Source organism: Mobula birostris, chromosome 13, assembly GCF_030028105.1.
Source record: "Mobula birostris isolate sMobBir1 chromosome 13, sMobBir1.hap1, whole genome shotgun sequence".
Classification (NCBI taxonomy): domain Eukaryota; kingdom Metazoa; phylum Chordata; class Chondrichthyes; order Myliobatiformes; family Myliobatidae; genus Mobula; species Mobula birostris.
Window position 1 is genome coordinate 76,395,095 of NC_092382.1, and position 20,785 is coordinate 76,415,879.

At 45.5% G+C, this 20,785-nt stretch overlaps 1 protein-coding gene across 1 annotated transcript in view; it reads left to right on the forward strand.

The window, feature by feature from the left end:
• Positions 1 to 20,785, forward strand: part of LOC140208008 (NACHT, LRR and PYD domains-containing protein 3-like) — a 66,221-nt gene that overhangs the window by 21,293 nt on the left and 24,143 nt on the right. Inside the window, exons 3-7 of the mRNA XM_072276540.1 lie at positions 11,597 to 11,649; positions 13,270 to 13,444; positions 14,023 to 14,237; positions 17,673 to 17,755; positions 18,568 to 18,825. Of these exons, the coding sequence (XP_072132641.1) occupies positions 11,597 to 11,649; positions 13,270 to 13,444; positions 14,023 to 14,237; positions 17,673 to 17,755; positions 18,568 to 18,825 (784 nt within the window). The remainder of the gene's footprint in view (positions 1 to 11,596; positions 11,650 to 13,269; positions 13,445 to 14,022; positions 14,238 to 17,672; positions 17,756 to 18,567; positions 18,826 to 20,785) is intronic.

Consider the following 20,785-nt stretch of genomic DNA (forward strand, 5'->3'; position numbering starts at 1 on the left):
CAACTTTCAACAATGTTGCAATTTATCGGGACTAAAACTTTTACCTAATTTTTTTATCTATCTGTCTTGGACTGAATTAAGATCACCAAACACCGTCCAGGCTTGCCACGCTTGTTCAATGAAATCCGCGTGAAAATTCTCGCGCCGAAACGTCGACTGTTTACTCTTGTCCATGGATACTGCCTGGTCCGCTGGGTTCCTCCAGTGTCTTCTGTGTGTTGCGTGAAGAGCTGAGATAGTGGCTGCCAGTATGTTCATTGTCTGAATACAGGTGGGGGGAGGGGGGGAGGGTGTAATTAAACAGCGCAAATCAGTATTGTATTAGACAGCTTGCATAAGGAGGTTGGGGTGAGGACGGAGTCTGGAGCGAATGCTAACCGTCACAAACTCTTCTCGGGCTTCCAGCTGATTTGATACCGTTTTTTTTTAACCAGTCGAGCCACACCACCCGCTCTGCGTGTCTTCCTATCCTTTCAATACAACGTGTAACCTTGGACATTCAGCTCTCAACTACAAACATCCTTCAGACATGATTTAGTGGTGTTCACAACATCATGCCTGCCAATAAAGCAATGTCCCCTTGGATTCCATGCCTCTTTACTCTCTCAAGTAGCCTTGCACGGAGTACCTTATCAAATTCCTTGTTGAAATCGATATGCACCACATCTACTGCCCTATCTTCATCAATGCATTTAGTCACATCCTCAAAAAATTCAATCAGGTTCGTCAGGCACTACCTGCCATTGAACAAGCTATGCTGACTATTCCTAATCATATTATACGTCTCCAAATGTTCATAAATCCTGCCGCTCAGGATCTTCTCCATCAACTTACTAACCACTGAAGTAAGACTCACCGGTCTATAATTTCCTGGGCTATCTCTACTCCCTTTCCTGAATAAGGGAACAACATCCGCAACCTTCCAATTCTCCGGAACTGCTCCCGTTCCCATTGTTGATGCAAAGATCATCGCCCAAGTCTGAACAGTCTCCTTGCTTGCCTCCCAGATTAGCTTGGGGTACATCCCGTCCAGTCCCGGTGACTTATCCAACTTAATGCTTTCCAAAAGCTCCAGCAAATCCTCTTTCTTAATATCTATATGTTCAAGCTTTTCAGGGCGCTACAAGTCATCCCTACAATCGCCAAGATCATTCTCCATAGTGAATACTAAAGCAAAGTATTCATTAAGTACCTCTGCTGTCTCTTCCGGTTCGATACACACTTTTCCACTATCACACTTGATTGTTGCTATTCTCTCACTTCTTATCTGCTTGTTCTTCACATACTTGTTGAATGGTTTGAGGTTCTCCTTAATACTGGCCTCCCAGGCCTTCTCATGGCACCTTCTGGCTCTCCTAATTTCCCTCTTCAGCTCCTTCCTGCTCGCCTTATAATCATCCAGATCTCTATCATTACCGAGTAATAAATAAATCATTACTCTATCATATCAAATGTCTTCTGAAAATCCAAGTAAAGGACATCTACTGTCTCTCTTTTGTCCACCCTGCTTGTTACGTCGTCAAAGAACTCTAACAGATTTGTCAGGCTAGATTTCCCTTGACAGAAATCATGCTGACTTTGACTATTTTATCATTCATCCCCAGATACGAGAAACATCATTCTTCATAATGAACACCAACACATTCCCAACTACTGAGGCTCGGCTAACTAGCCTATCAATTCCTTCTTTTTTTCGCCTTCCTCCCTTGTTAATCAGTGCAGTAACATTTGCAATTTTTCAGTCCTCTGGAACGAGACCTGTCACCCACGGACCTCAGGCACACTGCTAGTGTTTTCCACAGTGAAGTATGATGTAAAGTACTCATGGTGTTCATCTTCCATTTCTTCGACCCCAGTACTACTTTACCAGCATCATTTTTCCAGTATCTAATATCAGCTCTCACCTCCCTTATACTCTTCATGTAACTGAGACACAAACTTTTGGTATCCTGCTTTATATATTGGCTAGTTTTCCCTCTCATTTAAACTTTTCCCTTCTTATGTCGTTTTGCTTACCTTCTGTTGTATTTGAAACCCTAGATTCCTTAGATTCAAATTGTGAAATAAAGTGGATTAGTATTCATGTTAAAGATCTAAAAACCGGTGTAGGTTGAAGTATTCTATCGTCCTCCATCATCCAATGTTGATTATTTAAAGGAACTGGATTTGTCTCTCTCAAAAATCCCTCAATCAGCATTTTTTGGCTTCCTGGAGATTTTTAATTTGCTTAGTGTGGTTTGGGACAGCAGTATTGTCCGCCAAGGGGGCAGCTATATAGCAGTCAGTAAACTAATGATTGATCTTGTAGCTGATTTTAATTTGACACAAATTGTTATACATCCAACTAGAGAAAGTAACATACTGGACTTTGTTGTGTCAAATCCAGCTTTAGTTGTGAATCACCATGTCACTGTAGGGATTAGTGACCATGATGTTGTTGTTGTGAATGCAAAGCTTAGTGTGAAATTAATTAAATTCTCAAAAGGAGAATATTTCTCTAAAGGACAGCATATTTTAGTGGAATTGCAAAACTTGTTAGTGATTTTGACTGGTCACTAACGAAGGAATATTTAGCATCGGTCAGTATTGATACTCTTTGACCTAACTTCCAAGCGGTCCTTCAGGCAGAAATTGACAAGTATGTCACCTCTGAAATGAGCTCTTCTGGGTTCAACTTACCATGGGTCAACCAGTCCACCCGGCGTGCTATACGTAGAAAGCAAAGACTCTATAATAAAGCTAGGAAATCCGGTCATTATGAAGACTGGCAAAAGTTTAAATCCTTGTGCCGACTTATTGATAGAAATATCAGGTTAGCTTACCATCAGTATGTTAATGAGGTAATAGCTGAGATCTTAAAGAGTGTCAACACCAGACCCTTCTGGAGCTTGATTAAATCTACAATGCAAGAAGTTTTTGACATTTCTTCTCTGTTATCCGGGGGCCCCGCTATATCTCTTGATGCAGACAAAGCACAAACACATAACCAGCAGTTTTGCTTTGTGCTTACAAGGGAACATTTGAATGAACTCCCCACTTTAGACCCCCGCAATACCCCAGACTTGCCAGATCTCATTATAACTGTAACAGGCGATAAGAAACTTCTTGAGGAATTACAGCTTAAGAAAGCACCAGGATCTGATCAAACACCAGCTATGATTCTAAAGAGTGTGCCTCCAGTCTAGCTCCAGTTTTGCAAAATATATTGCAGAAGTCTATTGCTACAGGGACATTGCCAGACGATCAGTTGAAAGCGAATGTCGTTCCAATTTGTAAGAAGAGCGAGCGTACACACCTGGGAAATTACAGACCGCTTTCACTCACTTCCATCCCTTGTAAAATTCTTGAACATATTATTCACCGTTACATTGTGGACCACCTAGACAGACACAATGTTCTTCCTCACCATCAGCATGGATTCCGACAGGGCAGATCTTGTGACACGCAACTTGCAGGGTTGATCAACGACTTAGCAAAGATTCTTGACAATAGAAGACAAGCAGACTTGATCACACTCGACTTCAGTAAGGCATTTGGCACGGTCCCCCACCAAAGATTGCTACGTAAGCTTGAACATGTGGGCATTAACACCAGCCTTCCACATTGGTTAAGCATGTTCCTTACCAACAGACAGCAACGTAATACAATCTTATTAATATTTCAAAAAAAAACAGTCGCCAAGTCAAAATGTTGAACGAGCAGTTAAAAATACTTACATAAAATAATAAAAGAGAAAAAAAAATCTTAACATAAAAGCATAATAAACATCTATACTCCAAAGAATATATATACTGGTATAATCCAACCAAGAATGAAAGTTCCCGAACTTTAAAGGCAAATCTACACATTAGTTTTAAGCTAATAGTCAACTACATTCAAACATGAGAAAGCAGTAAATTTATTAAACAGTTGAAATCTAGTCAAGATCTTCAAGAAATTGACGTGCCTCCGTCACCGATTTAAACCATTTACGCGCAGGACATGACAACGCAGGGTAATATTTCCTTTGGTATAATTCCGACATCACTGACTTAAAAAGAGACCTCTCTTGTAACAGCTCTGGACTAAAATCTTCTACCAAACGAAATTTGAGATCCCCGAGCTCAGCCACTCCTTTCCGACGTGCAACTCGAATTAAATGATCCTTAGTATGCACGTAGTGGAATCGTAGAACAACGGCTCTGGGTTTTAAATCTTTCGGAGGATTAACCCTTAAAGAGCGATGAGCGTCGTCGAGTATAAGGGGATTAGAAAACACTTCAGTACCGAATACCTCCATTAAAAATTGAGCAAAATACTTGGTGGGATCGCCACTTCCCACATCCTCACGAAGTCCTATAATCCGTAGATTCTGTCTGCGACTGCGATTTTTCAAGTCAATAATCTTGATTTTACATTCTTCCAGCGTTTGTGTGGTCGAAATTAATTTCTTCTCCAACGAGCTCAATCTGCGGTCTCTTTGTCTGCCATTTTCATCAAAATCCGAAATTAGTTGCTGTTGCTTTTCATTCTCACGCTTAAGTGCTCCGAATTGATCTTCAATATTATTTAACTTTATCTCGAGATTAGAGAATCTTTTATCAAATATATCAAGTTTGTCATCTAAAAGCGTGGATACAGCTTCCGAAGTCAGTTGTGACTGCTTAGGCTGTTAGACTGTTTAGGGTCGCCTGCTTCTTCTATATTTCCATTGTCGGCTTCCTTGCTCTCAGTAAGTCTCCTTTTCCCTCTGGTTGTCATTTCCATGAATTAAAAGTCAAAATTCAAGCATACAAAAATATTGTAAACATTTCAATGTGAATACTAAACGGGTGGTAAATAAATGAAAAAAAAAAAAGAACGGAGCAAATTCAAGGGCGAATTACTCCATCTAGTGCTTCAAGAGAGTCCCGGAGTGAAGACAAAACTAAGGAATGTGGGCATTATATTTGTGCAGCTTTGTTCAGGCCGTCACAAGCATCTTGTAATCAGTCAATAGTTCTTCATAATTTCAAGTTAAAGGAGAAAATGCTGGAAACCTTCAGCAGATCAGGCAACATCGCTTCTGATAATGGGTCTTCTACAGTTTCTCTTTCCACAGATCCAATCTGATGTGCTGAATTTCCAGCAACTAATTTCAATTTGAAATGAAGTCTACAGGAAATGTGACGGTCAATTGTGCTGGTCAAAATCTCATTTAACAATAAGATAATGATAACATGTGTTCAGCTTAGCTGCCGGAGACAATGTGAAGCCTATCCCTGCCTGCTGGTGACCCACGCCCAGGTTTTCCAGCCCAATATCTGGCCCAGTCAGAGGACTATCAGGTTCCCATTCTGCCATAGGTTGATGCAGCAGTACTCACAACGCGCTCGAGGAACTCAGCAGGTCGGGCAGCATCCCCGGAGGCGGTACCAAGAGGGAGGTGGTAGGCAGCTGGAGGATGGGGTAGAGTGACATAGGGATAGGGGAATGGAGGGGGAGGGAATTACCGGAAGTTGGAGAATTCTATGTTCATACCAAGGGGATGGAGACTACCTAGACGGTATGTGAGGTGTTGCTTCTCCAACCTGAGTTTAGCCTCATCATGGCAGTAGAGGAGGCCATGTATGGACATATCTGAATGGGAGTGGGAAACAGAATTGAAGTGGATGGCTACTGGGAGATCCTGTCTGTTTTGGCAGACGGAGCGGAGGTGCTTGACGAAGCGGTCTCCTAATCTGCGTCGGGTTTCACCGATGTAGAGGAGGCCGCACCGGGAGCACCGGATGCAATAGATGACCCCAACAGACTCACAAGTGAAGTATTGCCTCACTTGGAAGTACTGTTTGAGGCCCTGAATGTTGGCAAGAGAGGAGGTGTAGGGACAGGTGTAGCACTTATGCTTACAGGGATAAGTGCCGCGTGACAGATCCGTGGGGAGGGACGTGTGGACCAGGGAGTCGCGGAGGACCGATTCCTGCGGAAGGCGGAGAGAGGTGGAGAGGTAAAGATGTGCTTAGTGGTGGGGTCCTGTTGAAGTTGGCGGAAGTTGCGGAGGATAATGTGTTGGATCCGGAGGCTAGTGGGGTGAGAGGTGAGGACAAGGTCTGTCCCTGTTGTGGTTGCGGGAGGATGGGGTGAGGGCCGAAGTGCGGGAAATGGAGGAGATGCGGGTGAGGGCATCATTGATGACGGTAGAAGGGAAACCACGATCCTTAAAGAAAGAGGACATTTGAGATGTCCTGGAACAGAAAACCTCATCCTCAGAGCAGATGCGGCGGAGACGGAGGAACTGGGAATAGGGAATGGCATTTTTGCATGTGGTGGGGTGGGAAGAGGTATAGTTGAGGTAGTTATGAGAGTCATTGGGCTTGTAGAAGATGTAGATGTACACCTCTACTCTTGTCACCATTCAGGGCCCCGAACAATCCTTCCAAGTAAGGCAACACTTCACTTGTAAGTTTGTTGGGGTCATCTGTTGCATCAGGTGCTCCCGGTGCGGCGTCGTCTACTTCGGTGAAACCTGACGCAGATTGGGGGACCGCTTCGTCGAGCACCTCCACTCCGTCCGCCACAAGATATCCAGGTAGCCACCCACTTCAACTCTGTTTCCCATTCCCATTCAGATATGTCCATACATGGCCTCCTCTGCTGCCATGAAGAGGCTAAACTCAGGTGGGAGGAGCAACACCTCATATACCGTCTAAGTAGTCTCCAGCCCCTTGGTATGAACATAGGATTCTCCAACTTCCTGTAATTCCCTCCCCCTCCCTTCCCCTATCTCTATGTCACTCTGCCCCCTCCCACAGCTGCCTACCACTTCCCTCTTGGTTCTGCCTCCTTCTATTACCCATTGTGTTTTCCCCTATTCCTTCTTCACCTTTCCTGCTTATCACCTCCCTCCTTCCCCTCCCCCACCCCTTTGTCTTTCACCTTACTGGTTTTTCACCTGGAATCTACCAGCCTTCTCCTTCCCACCCTCCCCCCACCTTCTTTAGAGGGCCTCCGCCCCTTCCCCGTACAGTACTGACGAAGGGTTCCGGCCCGAAACGTCGACCGACCTTCTCCACGGATGCTGCCCGACTTGCTGAGATCCTCCAGCGCGTTGCGAGTGCTGCTTTGACCCCAGCATCTGCATCTTATTTTGTGTTCTGATGCAGCAGTGTTAGTTTTTGAACTCTGAATGGCCGACACACTGCAGCATTTTACTGCTAACAAGAAGTCCTGGGAAAATCGGTGCTTCGTCCATTATCCTGAGATGTAAACTCCGGGAATATGGAAGTGTCAGTACTTGGAATTTGGCCCAGGTCAGTACTTCTGTAGATGGGGCTGGATGTTTCTCCTTCCACAATGAATCAGATGTCCCAGGTTGCTGGGCATTGGTTGTGGGGAAATCCCCGATGTGGGAATGATGTGCCAGTTTTCTGGGGTCGGTAAGTGGCACGTTCAGCTGTGTCACCCTATCACAGATTTTGACCCTGGTAAAATGGATCTGGGCATCGAGCTGCTGGGGCTTATGAGGTGTTGAGCGAATATTTCTGGTCTGGGATCAGATGTTTGTTTCTGGAGTTCCTTTGAAAGCAATGACTGCTAATCTGAGGAGAAGATGAGATCCCATTCCATCCTTCACTGGAAGAAGCTGTGATTAAATCGTTGGAAGAGTAGAATTGGACACAGGGGTTCAGTGTTCCAACCATGTTTGGAAATTTCCCCTCACTATCACCAGTCTGTTAGTCAATGGTTCTGGGCCTGTGCACAGTGGAGTTCAGAGAGACTGTGGGTGGAGGGGGGGGGGTGGAGATGTATGGTTAACTAAACCTACCAATTGTTGAAAAGCCTGGATACAGTGGACATGGAGAGGATGTTTCCATTAGACGGAGAGTCTGGGATCTGACAGCACAGTCTCAGAATACAGAAGCTTCCCTTTAAAATTGAGATGAGGAGAATAACTTAAGTAAAGGGTGGCTGATCTGTGGAATTTGTTGCCACAGATAGTGGTTGAGGCTGCCATTTGGGTATATTTATGCAGAGATTAATATATATGTGATTGCTAAGTAGCTTCAGGGTTACGGGAGGAATATGGTGTTGGAATAAATCTCAGCCATGGTTGAATGCTGGGGCAGACTCAATGGACTGAGTCACCTAACTCTATTCCTGTGTCTTATGTCCGACCATGACTGAATGATGACTCCTTGGTATCCGATACCAGGTTTTGTGACATGCCAGGGACAATTACAGATTTGTTCACTGCGATCATTATATTTGTCTTCAACGTTTAAAATTTAGTGTTTTGTTTTTTGGAACATTGAGCGGAAATGTTCTCCTTTATATTGCTAACGTGCTTCATTATCTCTCTGGTTAAAGTTAGACCTGTGGTGAGAGGTTTATTTGAAGAAAGTCCCACAACTGGAAGTGAATCACAATTAAAGACGAGGGAACAGCAACAAGTGAACCTACCGGAGGACTGAGAGCATCAACTGGAGAGAACCCTTCTGACTCAGAGTTTTTCATTGATTCAGTCAGGTGAGCTTGGTGAGTTTTATTTTCTCAAACACTGGTCCTTTAGATAGTGCATAGAAAATAGTTAGAATGAGACTGAATGTGCCCAGAAGTACCAGTTATGCCTCTGTCAGACCAGTTACAATCACTCCAGATCTGCTAATGTGTTGTCAGTCTCCCAGCTGTTTAAAGTCACTCATATTCCCTCAGTGTTCGTTCATTTCAAGGTCTTGCATCTTGTGAAGTAGCTTTTGGTCACCTCTCAGTGGGGAGATGGAAACGAAGGGGAGAGTTTATACTTATTGTCATTCAAAAAATAATTCTTTGAACTTACTTGCTGCAAACTTGCTTGGACTTATCTCCTTGGAGTGATGGAGAATGAGAGGTGACCTGATAGAGGTGTATAAAATGATGAGAGGCATTGATGGTGTGGATAGCCAGAGGTATTAGCAGAGATATTCACCACTCTGGTGGGCAAACACCGGCAGATGGTTGACCTGCAAGTGGGGCCAATTGTTTGGGCAAAGTGGATTGGAGTGGTGTTCGGGGACAAGGATGGGCTGGTCTTGTGTCTTATTGCATGACCAGATGGACTGGATGGGCTGAGTGGCCTGTTCCTGTTCCTGTTGTCTGTGTGTTTAATGAGAAAGAATAACCAGACCCTTCTTGAGTCTGCAGGATTTCCCAGTGGGTGTAGTAAGGTCCGGTGCTTGGAGCCCAGTTGTTCCCAAACTGTCAACAATTTGTTTGAGGAACCAAATTCAAAATTTCCAACGCTATTCTTGAAAGAAATGTGTATTTATACATTGTTAATGACATAAAACTGGTATTTCTATATTGAAAATGACACAGAATTGTGCAAATTATGTTCCATGTGTTATCTGAATGTACTTGCCTGTGATGTTGCTGCAAGTCAGTGTTTCTCTGTACCTGTATCTCCCTGTACATGCGCACTTGTCAATAAATTCAACAGGACCTGAGAAAACTCTGACATTTGATTAGTGATTATCATCTCGGTAGGTCAATTATAAAGAGATAGCAGTGTCGATGAGCACGTTCATCGCTCCCTGAAAGTGGCTATACAGATTGACAGGGTGGTTAAGAAGGCAAATGACATGCCTGTCTTTATTGGTCGTAATTTTTAAATATTCAAAATTCAGGAACTTATGCTACAGCTTCATAAAGCGTGAGTTAGGTCACATCTGGGGTATTTAATGCATTTCTGGTTGCCTCATTCCAGGAAGGATGTTAATGGCCCTGGAGAGGGTGCAGAGGAGGTTTACCAGGATATTGCCTGAATTTGAGGGCATGAGCTATAACGAGAGGTTGGACAAACTTGGTTTATTTTCTCTAGAGTGGTACAGACTGGGGTGAGAAGATGGAGGTTCATAAGTTTACAAGATGTATAGATAGAGTAGACAGAGAATAACTTTATACCCGTGGTAGAAATGACTAAATCAAGATGCATACATTTAAAGTGAGAGGGGGTAGTTTGAAAGGAGATGTGAGGGGGAAGTGTTTTTTTTCACACAGAGTCGTGGGTTGCTGGAATGTGCTGCCTGGTGTGATGATAGCGGCAGATACATCGGGGACTTTTAAGAGATGTTTACATAGACAAATGAATGTGAGGGAAAACAGTGTAGAGGTATTAGTTTAGATGGCAATTTGATTAATTGAATATTTTGAGCACAACATTGTGGGCCGAGGGGTCTGTTCCACTGCTGTACTGTTCTATGTTCTGTGTTTCTTGTCGAAATATTTCGGGGTTACGGAGGCAAAATAAGTGAGTGGGAACAACAGGTCAGCTGGAGCCCAATGTGGGAAATGTGAGATCACCCACTTCAGTAGGAGAAGCAGAAACACACACAGAGTGTGTTTAAACAGAGAAGGACCGAGGTGCAGTGGGTAGGGAGGAAGGTCAAAGGAACATTGCATTTATTGGAAGAGTTACTGGGTATAAGAGTGAAGATGACTTTCACAGTTACTTGAGCTTCGCTGAGATTGTACCGGGAATATGGTGTAAAATCCCGCTCCCCACACTAACACGGGTTATACAGACCAAAGAACAAACTGCCGGAGGAACTCAGTGGGTCGGGCAGCATCTGTGGAGGGAAATGGACCGTCAACATTTCGGGCCGAGACCCTCCCTCTGGACTGAGAGTGGACGGGAAATAGTCAGAGAAAAGAGGTGAGGGGTGGGGATGGGGCAAGAGCTGGGGAGTGAGAGGTGGATCCAGGTGAGGGGGAGGTGGGAAGGTGGAAATAGTGACAGGGGTGGGAGGTGAGTGGTTGGGGCAACACGGGGCTGCAGAAGATGGAAATTAATTCCATAGAGGGTTAACAAAGAGGTTAGAGAGTATTTGTTATAGAAAGTGCAATGAAGATTCACCAGACTGATCCCTGGAGTGGTGGGCCATCATATGAAGAAAGATCAAAAGTGATAACCCTTTCATTTAGAGAATCGAGGACCGAGGGGTGAACACATTAAAATGCACAACATCATTACCGGTTGAACCAGGGATCCCAGTCTCTGAAAAAGGGGGTGGACTGTCCGGGACTGAGATGAAGGGAAATATCTCCACTCCGAGGGTGGTGAGTGTCTGTAAATCCCCACCACAGAGGCCGGTGAAGACTCAGTGCTCATCCTCACATAAAGCAGATGTGTGGAAACCAAAGAGATTGAGGAAATGAGGATTGGGACGCAACATGAGGCTGACATGAGGGAGCAGCCGCCACCTTGTCATTGGTTGGAGAGGCTGAATGGTCACTTCCTGCTGTTTTTCACTTGATGTTTCAGTGTTCCTGTCCTGTGAGCCCGGAGGATGTGAATAGAAATTAGTGTTTGTAAACATAGAACTGGTTTCAATGAAACCTGCACAATTGCTCTTTTGGGTCTGAATTGACTGTTGGACAGTAATGGAAATCAAACCCATATCTCTGTGACCCAGCTGGTACAGCGAATGGACGGGTAAGATGCAGAGAGCAACACTAAACATGTAGCTGGTGTAAATGTGAAACGTGGAATTGTGGCAGGTGGATCGGGCAGCGTGTGAGGAGCGAGGAGCAGAGTCACTGGTTCAGGAGGGAGACCCTCCACCCATCACCTGATCCTGTTTCGGTTCTCTTTTTACCGCAGATCGGCAGCATCTGCAGGATTGTTTCTGAGGCCCTGCCCCCGCTCTATGACGCGTGATCACTTCGCGCATGCTCAGTACTGCGATGGCAGTGATTTTTTTTGTGGTTGGATGGGGCGTATTGTGTGTGGTGTTGGGATCAGGAGAGCGACCTTGCCCCCTGGGGCGGGGAGCCGGAGAAAAGAACATTCTCCGTGAGGAGAGACCAATGAGATCCTGTCGGTGACAATTGAGGCTGGTCTGGAGCAATGTTGGTCAGTGACTCCCGTTATTTCCCTGAACAGCCGGCCTCCTCCCCCCGCCCCATCACCTCACTTCCCGGACAGAACAAGCTAGGTGGGTGCGGGTTGTTTAACCTTCACACCAAACCTCTGAGATGAGCGCTGCTCAGCCCCTGGTGCTGTGGTCCAGGGAGCGGGATGAGATGGTGAGGCTGGAGCAGACAAACGTTCCTCATGTGTTAACCCGCTCATTCCTGGAATCATTCTAGTGAATCTTCTCTGAAGATATATATCAACAATCTCTCTCCTACCGTTGTCTTCACTGTGAAGTATTTTGTCTCACTGGGTATTTCTGAAATCGGTGTTTGATATCTCGAACTACCAGAGGATTTATTCAATGCAATACAAGGTAGGATAAAGACAGCCATTGAAATACCATTACAATTTTAGTTTCAACGTTACCAAATGTCCGCTGTGTTAATCTTTGTCAGAAGGAGACTCGTGAGCAGATGTAACAGACTGATAGTGGGGTGGGGAGGATACTGTGAGCGTTGACTGTATCAATTGCATTATCCTTGCATTGCAATGAAGAGAAAACTAATAAATGTCGGCATTACATTTGCGCAACTTTGTTCAGGCCATCACAAACATCTTGTAATCAGTCAATAGTTGAGCATCATTTAAAGTAAAAAGAGAAAATGCTGGAAATATTCAGCAGATCGGGCAGCATCTTGGACAGTCCCAGTTCTGATATTGGGTCTTCCACAGTTTCGCTTTCCACACATCCAATCTGATATACCGAGTTTCCAGCACTTTATTTTCAATTTTATATTAGAAACACTTTATTCCTGTTAGCCTACAGGGAATGTGATGGCAAGTTGTGCTGGGCAAGATCTCATTTAACAATAAGATTCATTACTCCAGATCTGCAGCCAGATCTGAATCCACTGTAAGGACATTTATATCTCACAAGAGGCTGTTCGAACCCGTGTCCCTCTCTGATGCAGAGGTCATTGACACCCCACCGGCATCCCAATCTGCACTCACAGCCTATGACTGTGACAGCTATTCCCAGACTCTGGGGCTCTGTAACAAACACAGCAAGTTAACAGCAAGATTAAACAGTGATTAATATGAAAAAAAACAATTGTTACTGAAAGGGGACACGAGCTGAGCTGTCTGATCCCTTGTTTACAACTTAATTTGTCCCGTGTCCATACTCCCTGGGTCATGCTGCATCCGATAACGCTTAGTACCCCAACCTCCCTCTACACTGCCAATCGCCCACATCCTTCCCACCATTCAGCCCACACCCGCACACGTAGACAGATCCCCTTCACCCACATCCACCCTCCTGGCTTGGGGACCGACAACTAACTGACCCCACAATCCTGGCTCAGCGCAAAATCAGGGCTACAAGACCGGAGAGCTCGGAGCCTGTGTCTGTCCGGCAGAGCTCGGTCCAAGCCCTTTCCCACTGCATTCACCCTCGATTTACACAAACAAGAGATCATCTCCTTCCTCACCGCCGCTCGTAGAGGAGAACCACCGGCGACAGCTGGGACCGGCGCCGTGTCTGCGCTTTGCAGGCGGTTCTCCGAAGCACCATCTGTGGCCGGAGATCACAAGGTCAGAGCGTTTGCCTGTCCGGTTCTTTCAGTGTGACACCTGGAACTCGACATCGACTCCATCCAATCCACCCTGGGCGAACTTTAATGACCAACAAACATAATTCCTCTCACTGATCAGCGATCTGAATGATTCACTCACTTTTAGAGGAAGGGATACGAACGGTCGACATTGTCAAAGTGTTTAGTTTTCCAGGAGACAAAGACAATGGACGCGAGGTTTTCTGTTACCTGTTGCAATCTGTGTTTACTCTGCTGGCAATTCCAGTTAATACAATGCTTGTTTATGAGAAATTAAAAAAAAAACGAGGCTCTGCACTGACTGCAGCCACAGATCACCCTGGACAGTCCTCCCCTCTGATGACGCATGGGTCATATTGTGCATGCTCACAGTCCCTGATGGGCAGTGGTTTCCTTGGCATTCTTTGTTGAATCGGTTTCGGGATCGGGAAAAGACCCCCGGCCGGGATCACTGACTGCGGGGTGAAGACATTAAGTTTCCACCGGTAAGTATTGGGACTAGTCCCGAGTGAAGGGGTCTGATGTTGGGCTGTGGGTCCCGTTAACCCAATTGAATAGGCGGCCTTACCCTGCTTCCTGGACGGGACCTGCCGGGGTCAGTCCGGATTGTGGGACCTTCACACCGAACCGCCTGAGGTGAGCGGCCGCTCAGCCCCTGTTGTTCTGTTCCTCAGGAGGAGGGGAGATGAGGCGGTGATGCTGGGACCACACCGATTTTTCGCCTGTTTGGACAAGGCAGTGAGATCGACATCTGTCACGTCCTTTGGTTGTGGGTGGGGAATATGTTTTTCTTGACTCCAATCCACTATTACGACCTGCCGAAATGCAGCCAATGTTTCTGGGTATATTACCCATTTATGTGAGAATTTAGCCTTTTCTATTTTTCTGAGCTTCTCAAAAATGTGTACACTTCACTAAAGCCTCCGTCCAGAATTTCCGGTCTATTTGATATTTCCTGTTACATGCTCAAGGAGATCTGTGTTCTTGTTTTGTGAGAATGATATAATGGTCTTTTGGAGGTCACCTGATGTGATTTTCCCGCCGATGTGAGGTCACGTGATGACATGTGCACTATGGGTATATAAGGGAATATCCCAGGTGACGCAGTTAGTTTTTAGTTTGTAGATTTCCAGGTAGGATGTGCTGTCTCTCCGTTTCTGTTGCGTGTTTGCTTTTGTGACGCAGTTTCATTTTTAAAACGGAGTGCTTCGTTCGATCGCAAGATACAATAATATTGGACTGAAAATTTCTAACGCGATGTGCTGATTTACTCAATTCCAACAGTAGAATGGAAAGTGAAGACCTTATCGAAGTATAGGATCGAACGATTGAGAGGAGTTGGCATCGTTTGGCAGTTTAACAAAGGGTCGACCTTATTGAGTCTTCGTTGGAGGAGTAGCGACCTGCATCGGATATAACTCTTGCCAAAAAGAGCAAAGAGTTTATGCAAAGGTTTGTTCTCTCTCTAAAAGAATTTAAGGTCAGTTGTTTTAAACCGTTTATTTTCGGCATCGTGAATCCTGTGGATAGAACCAGCAAGAAAGTCGCGTCTATGAAGAAGTCCTTCTCCAGAGAAGTCTCTCCCAATTGAACGTATAAATCTGTTGGACTTTCGAACTTACCATTTTAAGAACTATATCTGACTTTATTGCTTTAGAACTGTTTTCGCATTTAACGCTTTAAAAAACCAGTGCCGAATGACGAGTTGTTGAACGGCTGCATATCGGTTAACTTCTGGTTAAGGATTTGTTTGTTGTTTTTTACCTTATCGTTTATCCGTGTTTAATAAATGTCTGGTTGTTTTTATATAAACCTGTCTCGATTGATATTCATTGTTGCCGTTTACGTAACATTCCACACAATTAAAATGAGGACCTAGTTTATTGTCATGGGAGACTCTCCACCAGTCACAGGATTTGGTGTCCCCCTCTCATTTTACCGCAGATCTGCAGCATCTGCAGGTTTGATTTCAGCCCTGCCCCCCGCACTGATGATGCAACAATCACTTTGCTCATGCTCACTGTTCCTGGAAGGATGGTGGTTTCCTTTCCATTCTGTGTTGGGATAGTCTGCGGGGTCGGGATTGGGAGAGGATCCTCGCCCTCTGGGGCGGGGAGCCAGTGGAAAAATCACAAGCATAGGTTGAATTAAATGCAGCACGAGGCAGAGAAAAGAGGGCCATTACAACTTTAATTTCATTGTTACAGAATGCTGCCGCGTTACTCTTGGTCATAATTAAACTCACAGTATACGATGTAGAGCTTTGCCATGTGCTTCTTGATTATTTTTGGTGAGCCACTTATTCAGTAACAGCCGACGAAGGAGTGTTGCATGTTTTGTTTTCGTTCTTTGATCCCTAACCCCAGTGAAGAGACAAGTGACCTCAGGAGCAGATGCAACAGATTGACAGTGAGGAGGCGGCGTGGGGGGTGGGGGGGGTGCTGTTGTGAATAATGACTGTATGGAATGTATTGGACTGGAGAGAAATCTAATATGGACATTGCATTTCTGCAAAATCTGTTCAGAATGTCACAAGCATCTTGAAAACAGTCTGTGTTTGTGCATTATTCAAAATAAAAAAAAAGAGAAATTACTGGAAATTCTGAGAGACCCCCAGCCTCCCAGATAACCACATCTGCACCAGGTGCACCGAGTTGCATCTCCTCAGAGAATATGTTCAGGAACTGGAGCTGCAGCTCGATGTCATTTGCCTCATACTGGACGCTCAAAACTAATGAGTAGACTCCAAGACCTGATCTCAATACCTCCTTGTGCAATTGGATCCTGGATTTCCTCACTTGTAGACCCTAGTCAGTTAAGATTGGCAAAAACATCTCCACAATCTCCATCACCACAGGAGTACCACAGGGATGTGTACTTAGCCTGTGATTGTGTGGCTAAGTACGGCTCCACCACCGTATATAAGCTTGCTGATAATAACTCTGTGGACTGTACCAAAAGGGGTGGTGAATCAGCATACAGGAGGGAGACTGAAAACTTGGCTGAGTGGTGTAAGAACAACAACCTCTCACTCAATATCAATAAGACCCGAAAACTGATTGTAGAATTCAGGAGAGGGAAGCCAGAGGTCCCTGGGCCAGTGATCATTGGAGCATCAGAGTTGGAGGGGTCAGTAACTTTAAATTCTTGGGGGTCACTCTCAGAGGTCCTGTCCTGGACCCATCTTATAAATATAATTGCGAATAAAGCACGACAGCGCCTCTACTTCCTCAGGAGTCTGTGGAGAATCGGTATGTCATCAAAAACGTTCGTAAACGTCTGTAGATTTGTGGTGGAAAGCCTGCTGACTGCTTGCATTATGGACCGGTCAGGGAACACCAATGCCTTTGAGCAGAAAATCCTGCGAAAGGTAGTGGATTCGGCCCAGTGTGCTACGGGTAAAGCTCTCTCAACCATTGAGTGTATCTACATGAAATGCTGCCTTAGAAAGGCAGCATCCATCATCAAAGATCCTCACCACCCAGGCCTGCACTTTTCTCACTGCTGCCATCAGGTAGAATTACAGATGCCTCAGGACGCGCACCACCAGGTTACTATCCTACAAACATTTGAATGTGAATGTGCAAGGCTTGACTAGTAAGTTTGCAGATGACACAGAATTAGTAGATGGTGTACACAGTGAAAATTACCGTAGCCTATCGGGACCTAAATGTGCAGAGGAGTGGTACATAGATTGCAAAAGCAACACAAGCAGCAACGGTTTCATGCAGAGGTTGGTGACTATGTGGATGGAACAGCCAGAGGAAGTGGATGAGACAGCCACAATTGTTTAATTCCAGAAGCAGTTTCGATGTGTAGATGTAGTGAAGAGGCCAGGAGGGAAATGGGCACATCACAGGAAATTGGCACCATCTCAGCCGTCACTGTCATCAGCATTGTCTCGTTGGGCAGGAAGGTCTGTATCTGCTCTGTGGCTCTATCAGTAGATGCGCCAGTTATCACTGGACAGATATACAGACATGATGTTGAAGTTGATGTTAACAGGAAATTTTTGCTCCCTAAGCCAACTGCTGCTCTGATACAGGGGATGGAGATACTACAGTATTTGTAAAGTCATCTCTCTCGCTCTCTCTCTCGCTCTCTCTCTCGCTCTCTCTCTCGCTCGCTCTCTCTCTCGCTCTCTCTCTCGCTCTCTCTCTCACTCTCTCTCTCGCTCTCTCACTGTCTGCTTGTTATGTGTAATTCAGGGCGTCACCAGGAGGTGGAGCTTTCCTGCACCAGGACCGAAGTGTAAACAAGAAGACGACAATCAGAATCATAATGGCTGCAGGTATGTTCACTGGGACCTTCATAACTAAACTTCTTTCCTGTTGGTGAACAATAGTTCAGATGAAGAAACTTACGCAGGTACTAACCGGGCCCAGAAAAGTGTCATCAAAGAGGGTAATTGATCCCACTGGTAAACCAGCCATGAGTGATAGATCAATTCAACAATTCCAGCACAGGACCTGACATTCTGCTCACTGTGCAAAGTTTCACCTGAGTGAAAGGAGCAAGAGGTCCTGAATCATGTGGTGGTTGTTGAAACACAGACAAAAATGTGATGGCAATCTTCTGGGTTATGTGAATGTCAAGGGTCATGGTCTGTTTCAGCTCTAGACAGGCCCTGATGTGTAAGACATCTCAAAATTTCATTTATAAAGTTCAGAACCATATCATAGTGTCATCGTCCGGTCCGTGAAGTCCACATTCCGGTTCTCGGTACGGTCCGTCGATCCGTATTCCAGGTTTTCCTGTTTTCACTGGTTCCGTTGGGCTCCGTAATTAATGCATCTGATTCTCGTTTCAGGCTGCCACATACATACCTCTGCAAACCAGGGATTGCTGGCTGGACTGTTCTCTCTCCCTTTTGCCTCCCTTCTGAATCCCTGGCAGTTATTTCGGCAGTTTATCTCAACAGTTACTTTGGCACTAACCTTCGGCTGTTACCTTCACCTGCTACCTTGCCTGCAACCTCGCCTGCGTCTTTGCCTGTATCGCTGCAAGTTCAACCGCCGGAGTGAGACCGGAGCCTTGCCACGCCAAGATAAGGAACTATCTATCGTTGAGCTTGGAAGTATCTCTTTGTGTCCCCGTGTTTAGTGTCCGTGTCAAAGAAGAGTCCCAGCCGAACGCCCTGTACACAAGCAGGGGTCCTGACTCTGTGTAGAGCCCTGGCCCTAAGTCCAGTTCCCAAAGAGGGGTCCAGCGCTCTGTGTTCCTGTGCTCAGGTCCAGGGCTCTGTGTTCCTGTGCCCCAAGACCCAGTCCAGGCGCCGTGTTCCAGCCTGTCCAAGTCTGAGCTTCGTGTTCTCATCTAGTTCTGGTGCCTCGCCCAGCCCAGGAGTTCTCTCGCCCAGCCGTGTGCTGGAGATTCCTCGTCCTGTGCTGTAGCCACGTCCTGTCCTTGCCAAGATCCTTATCCCAAGTTCTACTGGACCCGGGTTCTGGTTCTCAGTCAAGACCCTGGTTCTGAGTCCCAACCAAGACCCAGGTTCTGGGTCCTTGTCTGGACTCTGGTTCCGGCGTTTCGAGTTCCTAGTCCAGGCTCCTTGTTCCTCGTTCCTCGTCCGGGTCCAGTAGTCCTAGTCCAGGCTCCTAGTTCCAAGTTGTTTTTTCCAGGTCCAGCGTTCCTAGTCCAAGTCCCAGCCCAGGCCCTGAGTATTTGTCTTGTCCAGGGCCTGTGGCCGTCTCCAGCTGTGCTTCTTCCCGCTATGCTTTCCTCTCTCCCGGATTCACCTCTGATCAATAATTGCTTCCTGACTTCCCTGGCATTCTTACAGTCATAGCCTGTTTTTTCGTTCTTCAGTGTCTGTGTCTTGCATCTGAATCAGTCTCCAGCGCCCCAGTATGACAGATAGGAAAATTTCCAGGATTTCGGAGACTTTGTGATAACACAGCATTTCAGGTTTTGGAAGGGCTGCCATTAACCCTCCCCTGGTTTTCTCACCTGCTGCGCAAATGAGATGAGGGGAGTCCCCAAAATTTTCTTTTCTGTAGCCGAGACGAGAACATTACCAGTGTTTGGAATGGCTGAGGATCAGAGGACAGCTCATTTTAGATAAATTTGTGAGCTGCTTAGGTGTTTCAAAACCCCAAAGAATGTAAGGTCTGCGGACAAAAAATGATCATGCATTTCTCAAAAGATGTTGAAGGAACTCCAATGCTGATATGGCATGGGAAATATTAAACAGCAGGAGACAAACATGGAATCAAAGAAGGCAATCGGGACAATGTAATGTCATTGGTGAGTAGGAGTAAATTGAATTCCATGGCGTTTCAAGAGGGGAAATAAAGCGGTAGCACACAAACTAATGGAGCAACTATGGAGGGAAATGAATAACCTAGTTCTGAGCTGAGACTGAATCTGAAAATGTGCTCATCCAATCCAATCCAATCTCTTGTCTTTGAAATATTCAATCTGCAATCTCTCCAGTACTAATAAATATTTCCTGTAGTATTGGTACCAGAACCGCACACGCTGCTCCAACTGGTCCAACCAACAGTTTACAACCTTGTCACAAGATCTCTCCTCGCCTGTATTCTGTGCTGCAGCTAATGATGGCAAACATGCCAACTGTTGACTCCACACATTGTCTACCTGTAATCTTTGGAGTATTAAAGTTCAACGTTCACTGTGAATTTATTATCAAAGTACATGTATGTCAACGTATATAACACCGATTCATGTCCTTGTGGGCGAAACAGCCAACTAGATATGGAACTGGTGAGGTCGAATGAATCAGAGGGTTAATCATCGAGTGCTATTCAGTATGGAGGCTTGTGACCACTGGTGTGGATTGCTGCTGGGCCTACTGTTGCCTTTCTATTAAAGATTTGGTAGATAAAGTTGTTAATGTTGTTTGTAAGTTTGCAGGTGTCACCAAAAATTGTGGTACAATGGACAATGAAGGGGTGATAATCAGTTCACAAACTTGGAAAGTGCACCAAAACATGGGTTCACGTTGTAAAGTTAAAATAGGGCAGGAGTTGCATAGTCAATAAAAGGGCTTTGAAAAGTGTTGTAGAACTTGGGGGGGGGGGGGGGGGATCCAAGCATACGATTGCATGATTCCCTGGAGCTGTTTATACCCATAGGTAGGGTACATGACAGATGTCATTAGCAAGGAAAGAGTACAGAAAAGATTCATTCAGGGGACTGGACAGTGTGCATGACAAGGCAATGGTCAGTTTGTGACTCAAGGAACCCGACAGTGTGTGTCTCAAGGCAATGACCAGTCTGTGACCCAGAGGGCAGGACATTGTGACACAACGGATGGAGAGTTTGTGATCAAGGGGATCAGACAGTGCATAATCTAGTG